The sequence below is a fragment of the Lacerta agilis genome, chromosome 14, assembly GCF_009819535.1.
Source record: "Lacerta agilis isolate rLacAgi1 chromosome 14, rLacAgi1.pri, whole genome shotgun sequence".
Lineage (NCBI taxonomy): Eukaryota > Metazoa > Chordata > Lepidosauria > Squamata > Lacertidae > Lacerta > Lacerta agilis.
The window spans coordinates 23,406,897-23,417,459 of NC_046325.1; the positions used below are offsets into that span (position 1 = coordinate 23,406,897).

At 39.1% G+C, this 10,563-nt stretch overlaps 1 protein-coding gene across 1 annotated transcript; it reads right to left on the minus strand.

The window, feature by feature from the left end:
- Window positions 1-595: 595 nt before the first annotated feature.
- LOC117057808 (olfactory receptor 10A2-like) lies at window positions 596-1,540 on the minus strand. Its single transcript, XM_033168650.1, has one exon. The coding sequence runs from the start codon at window positions 1,538-1,540 to the stop codon at window positions 596-598; it is 945 nt and encodes a 314-aa protein (XP_033024541.1).
- Between the last annotated feature and the right edge of the window lie 9,023 nt (window positions 1,541-10,563).

Sequence of the window (10,563 nt, forward strand, 5' to 3'; positions counted from 1 at the left end):
GCCCTCTGGGCTGGAGCTGCAATGCTAGCTCCCCAGCAGTGTTGTTGCTGCCACTTTCCAGGAGGAAAAGGGGTGCAGGGAGGTTAGCTTGGTGCAGGCATGCAGGTGGGGCCAACCCTGCACTCACATCACTTCAATCACGTCCTGCAGACCTTGTCACATCACTCTTCACCCTGCTGGTGAGCAGCAGCACCGCTGTTGAAAAGCTAGTGTTGTGGCAACACCCTATAAATTGACTTAGAAATATTTATCATGATGAGTGCATTATGATTTGAAATAATGAAATTATGAGCACATAATTTCAATAGGACTATGAGAATTTATCAGGGAGCTTCCAGACTTTTGTCGCAAGATTGCAGGTAATGGGATTTTCAAAGTAGATTTGCAAGTTCCCTTCTCAGAAAAAGTTTCTCAATAATGTTTAAGGAAGGCTCAAGTATTTAGGTAGACTAGAAGGAATTGGAAGATTTTACCACATCTGTAGTATGATGTGTCCTGTGGAGCTGGTACACAGTGTCTCAAGCCCTATGTTGCTGCCTTTTGCTGCAGTTTACTTATAGCAAATCCAACCTCAACATTTTTTTGGGAAATATTATCAATATTGCTGCGTAGCGTTTGACCAGTTTATGAAAGCCGAAGCTTTACTCAACAACAATCTTAGTGTTTCTTTAACCTCCTTATTCCTCAGACTGTATACAATGGGATTAAACATAGGAGTCAGAACAGTATACAACAAGGAAAGTATTTTGTTTAATTCTACTGACTGTGTCCCTATAGAGACTGCATATGTGATGCCCAAAGTCCCATAGAAGGAGCTTACTACAATTAGATGAGAGCTACAAGTGGAAAAGGCTTTCTTCTTTCCAGATGATGATGGAATTTTGAAAATGGTCAGTATGATAGAGACGTATGATGTGATGGTTAGAAGAAAAGGAACTAACGACACAGCAAAGCATGCTACAAAGATGGCCACTTCTGCTAGGTGGATATCAGAACAGGACAACTTCAACAAGGGTGTCAAGTCACAAAAGAAATGATCAACCTGATTGGGGCCACAAAGTGTTAAAGACGTGGATACAATGATGTTCAGCCCAGCAGCTAACAGGAAGCCCCATAACCATGTGCCAGCAGTTAATTTAAGGCAACAATTCCAATTCATTAATTTGGCATAGTGCAGTGGATTACAGATTGCAAGATACCGATCATATGACATGAGCAACAGGAGAAAGCATTCAACAGTTCCCAGGGCACAGAAAATGTATAGCTGTATGATGCAGCCTGTCACTGAAATGGTCTTGTCCTTTCTCAGTAAATCCACCAACATTTTTGGGGTAATGTTTGAGGTATACCAGAGTTCCAAAAATGATAAATTGCCAATAAAGAAATACATGGGAGTGTGAAGTTTCTTATCAACTGATACAGATATTAAAATAAGAAAATTCCCGACCATTGTTATTCCATAAATTCCTAAAAACAGCGGAAAAACAAAAAACTGAAGTTCCTGGAGGTCCCCAAAGCCATGGAGAATTAATAGATTCATTGTTGTTGTTCTGTTTTGCTGCATAAAAATTTCCATCAGGTAATCCTAATTATGGGAGGGAGAAGTATTTTAAACAATAACACAGAATTGCTTAATCACAAATTTATGCGTCAAAGTCAGTAGACCGTTCACCATTGTGAAAAATGCAAATATGACCGTCTTGTGGCAGCTTACTCAATACCAAGAAATTTATTACGGAATACGTTTTTAAAATCTGTTGGCAGTTAAGATGCTAGAAGACTGCCGGTTTTGCTGCAAGGGACTAATACTGTACAGCTACGCTTTTGGAAACAGCCATTTAAAAAATCTTCAAAAGATAGTTTGCTGAATTGTTAATCATGGGGTGTGAATTCATTTTTGTGTTTGCTGTTAAGTATTCATTTTCTCTTGTTTCCTTGTATGAAATTTTGTTATGGGTTGTGTCTGAAACAATTACATTTGAAGTGAAGAGAGTGGACAAGGGATATGTAACAAACCTCACCTTTTCTGTCTAGTTTTCTCAACTGGCTTCTGCACATTCGGGCTTTTCTTCTGATGTGTCTCATTCAAATGATTATATCTGGGTATCTTCTGGATTTTTGGGGGAGGAAGTGATGGATTCTTAAGTCACACTTTTGTCATATTTGTCCATCTCACTCAAATATGACTCAAGCCATGACTTTCCATCTCAGAAATGGCTTTTAAGAATCTTCCTTCATACCCTTCCTACACTCCTGGTATTTGTTTCTGTTGTCTGGGTGGATTTATCTAAATGGCTTTAATTATTTTAGATTCTGTCAGTCAGTTTGCACATCTTTCATTCTCTGTTTTTTTTTTTTTTTTTTAAAAGCAAGATTCACCAGAGATTATTTCTGCAGAGACAGAAAGAAATATTAATAACAAGGCACTAGAGAATATAGTCTGTAACTAGTTTAATGATGAGGGTTGAGAGCCAATATGAGTAAGTAACAGTGTGCTGAAATTATATTTCAGAAACATGGCTATATCAATGGTTCCCTGCGTGTGGTATTAGGTCAATCATTATGTTGCATTCAGTTTCCATTTAAATAAGTGAGACTTTTTAACTTAAATATGGCTAATTAAGGTGGCAATTCTATAATCCATTACATGGGAGAAGTAAATAACAAATCTCTCTATTTTTATTTCCTTGTGTGTCTCATCCTTCCAATCTTTGGTGCTGTTCACCCTATTCTGCAACTAATGATTACCCTCTCCCACAAACTCATTTAACTAGCATTAGTATATTATTATCGTGCTCAGGTGAGCAGTTAATAATAATAATAATAATTTTTTTCCTACCCCGCCCTTCCCGATCCAAAAACCAGGCTCAGGGCGGTGTAGAAATGATTAAAACAATGATTAAAAAAACTTTTAAAACAGCATAAAAAACAAACATCAATGGGATCACCAGGGCTAACTGGCCAGGTTAGTCATGCTAGGCCAGTAGGGAGACCAGGGAGGAATTTTAATGTGGGGACCCAGAAGGGTTTCTTCAGAAAAAAAAGGGAAGGGGAAAAGGAATAGGGGATCAGTCTAGATTAAAGGCCAGGCAGAATAACTCTGTCTTACAGGCCCTGTGGAAGGAGGTCAGGTCCTGCAGGGCCCTAGTCTCATTGGACAGAGTATTCCACCAGGTCGGAGCCAAAACTGAAAAAGCCCTGGCCCTTGTGGAGGATAATCTGGCTTCTTTTGGGCCCTGGACCCTTGGGCTATTGTTATCTGTGGACCTTAAGGACCTCTGTGGGAGCATACCAGGAGAGGCGGTCCCATATCAAATAAATCCAAACACTACAAAAAGCCAGCATGACTAAGATGAGGGGCTCAGTATGAATGAACATGTCAAGTGATGTCCTACCTAGAAAAGCAAAAGTGAAGCGGCAAATGACCAGAAACCTGACTGTAGGACATGATGATGAAGTCTTCATTTTATTCCAGTGTGGTTCCATCATTCAACCTGACATCCCAAAGTCAACTATTTTACCAGCCCTACTTTCCTAATACTTTACTAACACTTGCTTCACTAGAAAACTGTTTAAAAGCAACATACCACAAAAATGAGCAAATTGCAGGAATTACACATTTGGATGAATGAATGGAGATATTAACATGCAAAATCAGCCAATCCTTTTTTCAGTTAGCAGGTTCTTTGTGTTGAGATCAGTCCTGAATATAATGATGTAACACTTGGGGAAGAAGATGCAAGCCAAGAGCCCAGTATTGGAGGCCAAAATGGCAAAAACCTCCACAGCCACAATGTGTTTCCCTTTGGTGCTCAGATAACCAGGAATAAAGGAGATCCAAACACTGCAAAACACCAACATGCTGAAGGTGATAAACTTGGCTTCATTAAAGGTGTCAGGCAAGTTTCTGGCTAAGAAAGCTACAATGAAGCTGATGAGGGCCAGAAAGCCAATGTAGCCCAAGACACAGTAGAACATGGTGATGGAACCTTCATTACATTCCAGTATGATCTTCCCAGTCTGTGAGTACATGTCAGCATCTGGGAATGGTGGTGAGGTCAACAACCATGCAATACAAATACCCACTTGTTTGAGGGAGCAGGAAAGAACAATAGAAATAGCCACTTTTTGGCCCAGCCATGTCCTGATCCTGTTGCCTGGCTTTGTGGCCAAGAAGGCCAGGATAACAAGGATTGTTTTTGCCAGCACACAAGAAACTGCCACAGAGAAAATGATACCAAAAGTCATTTGTCGGAAAAGGCAGGACACCATCCCAGGTTTTCCAATGAAGAGCAAACAAGAAAGATAGCACAACAGGATGGAAATGAGAAGAATACAGCTGAGGTTCTGGTTATTGGCTTTGACAATGGGTGTGTTCCAATTCTTTAGGAAGGTTTGTAACACAAAACAAGTGATCAACACAAAGGAAAGAGCAACAGTAACCAAAACAATCCCCAAGGGCTCTTGATAGGATAGGAAAGATATATCCTTAGGGATACAGTGGTCATGGTTCTCATTTGGATAGTGATCTTCTGGACACCTGATACAATAAGCTGCATCTGCAATATAATATATATACAGTATATGCACACAATTAGTATTGACCAAAATTGTCTCAATATATTTATTTCCCTTAGTCCATTTATTCACAGAAATATCTGTTCTGCCTCCCCTCCCTGGTTCAGTTATTTAGTGATAGCAAATCAGCGTATTAGTATTGGTAAAAGGAATAATGTTGTCCCTTTAAGAGAAGGTAGTGTCTTTCCCCAAAGTAGGCTGGGAAATGAAGGCACAGGAGTATTTTAGTTTCTATTGGCTCTGCCCAGAGCAGGGTAAACCTCCCTCTGTCCTTTGCCACCTAGTTCAGTTTAGTTCTTGCAAGCCCAGGAAGAGAAGCAAATTCACTCCTCCTTACAGAACTCCATAAGGAACCCCATTAAAATCTCCAGAGAAAACAACATAACGAACTTCATGAAGAGCTTCCTAACTAGATTCATTCAAAACAAAAGAACAGCCTACGCTGGAATGTGAGTAAATATCTCTACATGTGCCTTGTGAACTTCAATAAAATGCATGTTCTAGAGCTTTGTGGAGTTTTGTTTATAATATCCAGATTGAGAGAAGTCTCAGGATGGAACAATACCTATTCTGAAAGCAATGGCTCTAACCCCTCACAGAAAGTGTATATAAACACAGACTTGCAGTATGTGAATCCTTTAAAATCATGAACTTCTTGGGTTCCTCCTGTTTAGGATTAGGAATACACTGTACAAGGAGCAGTTTTTAACCCTTTTGTTGCTGTGCTGTGCTCCGTACAAAGTATGCACCAATATGCAACAAATTTCCCTGTGCATATCTTTATATTGCTACATACCCTTCTTGTTAGAAATCATGCTTTCTGAGCATGGAATGCAGTCGTAGCAACAGGCTGGTTTTCCTTCTTGAACTATTTTACTGTGTCCAGTATGGCAGCTTTTGACACATGTGGACCGTGGTGGCATCTGTTCATAAAAATATATAATTTCTCACCTCAGAAGCCTGACCAATCACATGAGAGTTGTAGACCCACCACTTACAATCAGCTTCAGAGGCTGGTCTTTCTATCCTATCCTTTCATGAAATCAGACAGGTCCTTTTCAGTGGCAGTGCTGAAGAGTTAGCTTGGCTCATGCAGGGGGTAGCAGCTGCGATTGGTTGGCTGGCCACCACTTTCTCCTTCCTGTGCTGCTGCTTCCATCTGTGTGAGTCTTCATCCCATGTGGCAGCAGTGGGTCCCCAAGATAACCAGGGAGGATAAAGTTGTCCCATGCATCCTGGGAATCAGGATCCCGGAGCAGGTGGATGAGGCAGATAAGCAGGGCTGATCCTGGTAGGCTTCTGCAGCCTGTTTCCATTGGTCCTGAGCAGCTTGCCTGGGTCACCCATCCACCACCTCTCATCATAGTATAGTTTACAGTGGTCAAACAAACTGCAGCACAATCACATCCTTACACTTTTATTATGTGTACATATACATTAAGAAATGCATTCCTGTACTGATTTACCCTGCAGTTCATTGAGAAAGGAATGAGGTGTGTTTATCAAAAAGGTAAAAGGTGAAGGACCTCTGGACAGTTAAGTCCAGTCAAAGGTGACTATGGGGTGCGGCGCTCATCTCACATTTCAGGCGGAGGGAGCCTGTTTGTCCACAGGTAGGTTTCTGGGCCACGTGGCCAGCATGACTATACCACTTCTGGTGCAACAGGCCACCATGATGAGTGCCAGAATGCACAGAAATGCCGTTTACTTTCCAACTGCAGTGGTACCTATTAATCTACTTGCACTGGTATGTTTTGTAACTACTTGATTGGCAGAAGCTGAGGTCACCACCATTGCACAGATTCGAACCACCGATCTTCCGATCTGCAAGCCCAAGAGGCTCAGTGGTTTAGAACACAGTGCCACCCGCCTCCCTTCAGTCAAAAGGGTATATGACTAATAGCACAGAATCAGATGGGTTCCAAATGAACTTAAGTGTGTGACATTTATTTTCCAGCTCTATGCCTCAAACAATACCAGTTTGGGAGAAACAAAATAAAAAATAAAAAATAAAAAATCCTTCCAGTAGCACCTTAGAGACCAACTAAGTTTGTCCTTGGTATGAGCTTTCGTGTGCATGCACACTTATTCAGATACCTTCAGTTTGGGAGACTCTGCCCAATTTCCTCCCTGGCTGAGTTGTGACATATGCGAGTCAGGCTTATGAATTAAAGCCTTGCTGTAATAAAGGTGTGTGTGTGTGTGTCAATGACAGCAGGGCTTAAGCTGTCACAGCCTAGGCTGCTTCATTTTTTACAGTCATGGTACAAACTAAGGAAGTGCAGTGTTCCATCAGGCCTATGCCCCAGCTCTGCCCCTAGGAGTTAGCCATGGGTGCTGATTGTCTCACAGGGTCAACAGAGACTCAAATATTGCCAGCATCACTGGCCAGGGTCCAAAACAATTCCCTGCTACCTGCCTTGTCTAGAATTCAGCATCTGTCTTTGCAGAGAAACACCTTATCTGAACTTATCTAGATACAGTGCTTCAGTCTATGATCATTCAAGACAAATTATGGACTGAAGGTTTCACAGCAGCAATGCAGATAACCCAGAGAGTAGCACCATTCTATTAAGATATGGAACATGTTGCTACCTCCTTTAATCTTCTATTCCACACAATGGCATCATTGATAATGCTGAACATTTGACTTGATGAAACCCTTCCAACCATGACTTTTTGGTAGGACTGATTGGGGAAGGTGACCCAGTTGATGATATCATATCCAATGCTCAATTCTTTGTTCTCAAACAAGACTTCTTGGGCAGCTCCATTGTTAAAGTGGATGTTTTCCAGGAAAGGATGGAGCTAGTTTTGGAGACAATGCAATAAATTTTAGAAAATGGAACCCATTGTTTCTGCCTGTTCAATTCTGCAATGTAGAATCATTTTAAAACTGGACCCAAAGTACAAATTCAGAAGATTTCTATCACTTTATCTTCACAAGAAAGGGAATAGCAATGTGAATTAGTTGTGTAACTTGATTGGGAGAAACTACAACAATTATTATCAACTGGAATGAATTTTCTTACTCTCGTCCATTCAGACATCTACATACAAACTACTGTTAAAATGAACATGGAAACAATATTTTCCTTAGTTCCATATCAATTTACAACCTCTCAGTTTGAATTCATTGGTGTCAGTTATTTGGTTTTTATTTTATTTATAAAAGAAAGGTAGTCACCTTGGCCTACAAAAGCAAATCCAAAATTGATAGAAGGGCAACTAAAATGTCACAAAATAGTCAGCAAATTCCATTTTCTCCGGAGCTCTTTCATCAGGTTGAGGAGGGATAAAAATATATTCTACCCCCCCCCCCAATACTTTACTTAACATCTTAAGAGAATTTCCCTACAACAATTTGCTAAACAGGAAAAAATAGACACACCACCCCCCAGCAGCTTCAGACAATCACACAAGGACATTCCCTGGAGTAGGAGAGCCAAAATTGCACCTTTGGATGCCATTGAACCCAAAAGTGTGTTCTATAATACCCATGGAAACCATTTTGTGACTGGTGACTTTGACTCATTCTCAAAATTCAAAACATGCCCATTATCCCTTGAAGTATAGCCAATTCCATCCTCAGAGTGATTTATTCACTGTACCTTCCATGGGTGAAAATCCACATGTTCCACTTCTCCTTTATCCAACATTATTCTTTGTCTAGAAAAATATGCAGCATGCAAAGCATGTGCCACAGCATAGACAGCATTGTAGATACCGTGGCTCTCACCAGACATATCCACCTCAAAAACATGTGAATGAAGATCTTCCAGATTCTCCATTCCTCCACAGCTTTCACATTGATTTATTGGAAATTGCCAGACTAAACAGAGGAATGTCCTTAGTGTTTTATCAAACTTTATGTTCAGAAGAAATTCCTGGAATCCTGACACCACATTTGTATGGACTGAGAAAGAAAAGGCACCAAATAAAATGTTCCTGCCAATCAATTCTCCATTGGGAGAGGTACTGAAATACCACCGAGGTGGCATGATCCAAACCTTCCCTATTAGGACTTTCTTCTTTAATTCAATGCCTTCTAAGGACAATACTAATATATGGAATAAGAGAGAGTCCATTGCAAGAATAATCACATTGGCTTGACTTAAAATAAGTGTTTGTGCCATCACTATAATTCTTTTAATGTTATGTTTAAGAGCAAGGTCATTTGCTGTACCCTTTTGCAAGAAGGCAACACATATTTTGTTCTGGGCAAACAAAGGAGTCAGTTTCTGCACAAAGTTTTCCCCAGCATCATCATCAGATACAACCAGGCCAATCCATGTCCATTTGAAATGCCAGAGTAGCTGGATGATCCCCATATGATAGGTAATTTCCCTTGGTGCCATCCAGTACAAAAAGGGGAAGTCATTTTTACCACTTAGTGTAGCTTCAGATGAACCAAAAGTGAGCTAAGAAACAGAGGTATATTATTTTAAAACACTAAAGAATAATAATAATAAACCTACCCTGCCATTATAGGAAACTGCACCAAAAGCTAACAATCTGGAGCTTATCTCTTACATTTATTATTTCTTATGCTTCTTGACAAACAGCTGAAGGTATTTGTTGTAGGGTCCTATAAACATATTAGCTTATAATTTTTTTTTTAATTCTTCGTGTGTAAAACGAATGGGTCATATCCAGTTTTAGCCATACTCAGAGTAGATCCATTGAAATCAATGAAATAATGAAAATCCATTGGGTAAATGGCTCTACTCTAACAAATATAAATGTATATAAACCTAATAATAATTTTCTTTATACTCCTCCCCCCAAAAAAATCTGGCTTAATAAAACATCTAACATTTTAAAAATTCCCAATACACGGCTGCCTTAATGATGGAAGGGATTTCCACAGGAAGAATGCCATATATTGGTCCCAAATAAAGGCTGCATTTTAAATAAATAAATAAATAAATAAATAAATAAATAAATAAATAAATAGGTATCATTTCTCTATTTGATAAATCTAAGTATTGAATATTCTACAAAATTTGTATTTTGTACATGTCAATAGTTGATTTTTACTTTATTTATTTATCTCTAGATTGCTCCTGAAGAAGAAATTGCAGTTCTCAAAGGCATTGAGCTTCAATAAGTATTAATAATTGGCACTTTTGAGAACCAACTACTCCTTTCTTTCTTTATAATAAAGGGAAAATTGAAAGAATATAATTGAACAGCAAGTGAACATCATTCATTTCATTTTCATTTATTATATTTCTATGACGCTTTCCACTCACATGAGTCACAAAGCAGTTTACATACACTAAAAAATAACATAGTAGAACATCACAATTGCAACATAAATGATATAAAGCAATTAACAAATTATAAATAGAATAAGCACCTTCTATAAAACACTATTAACAGAAAAACTTTAAAAATAGATTAAACAGATAAAGCAACCACAAGAAAAGTCATATTATAACATTCACAAAGCATTACAGCACTTATAATCCACAAAGCATTATTAACAACACTAACGTACTAACAATGAAAAGCAAACTAAACACTGCTGAATACATTCACACATATATTGATATGCATATACCTGTGGAAACTTGTAGTTACTTAAGATGGTGGCCATCTGCATAGAGTATTCTGAACCGAATCCCCCAATAACAGACAATACACCTTTCCTATCACACTTGTAATTGGGCATATTCTTTCTCTGCTTGAAAAGTAGATCCAGGATGACCTTGTATGTTCTCCTGAAGTTAAACAGGTTGTCATAGATATCGAACCCCAGTGTGATATTGGGAAGGAGCCGTGGGTTGTCATTGATCTCATGGATGGCAAAAATCAAGGCAAAGACATGTTGATAATGTTTTAACTTTACGCTGCAATGAGGTCGACAGTGAGACTTAGAAACATCAATTAGAGATGACATAAATTGCAGTTAGTAGCACAGGTATAAAATAAGAGCTGTCAGACATCCTCCTCCAAAAAGCAAAGCAAAGCCAAACAAAA

What these genes read in the sequence shown, in the direction of transcription:
- LOC117057808 (XM_033168650.1), bottom strand. Translation starts at nt 1,540, where the DNA reads ATGAATCTATTAATTCTCCATGGCTTTGGGGACCTCCAGGAACTTCAG.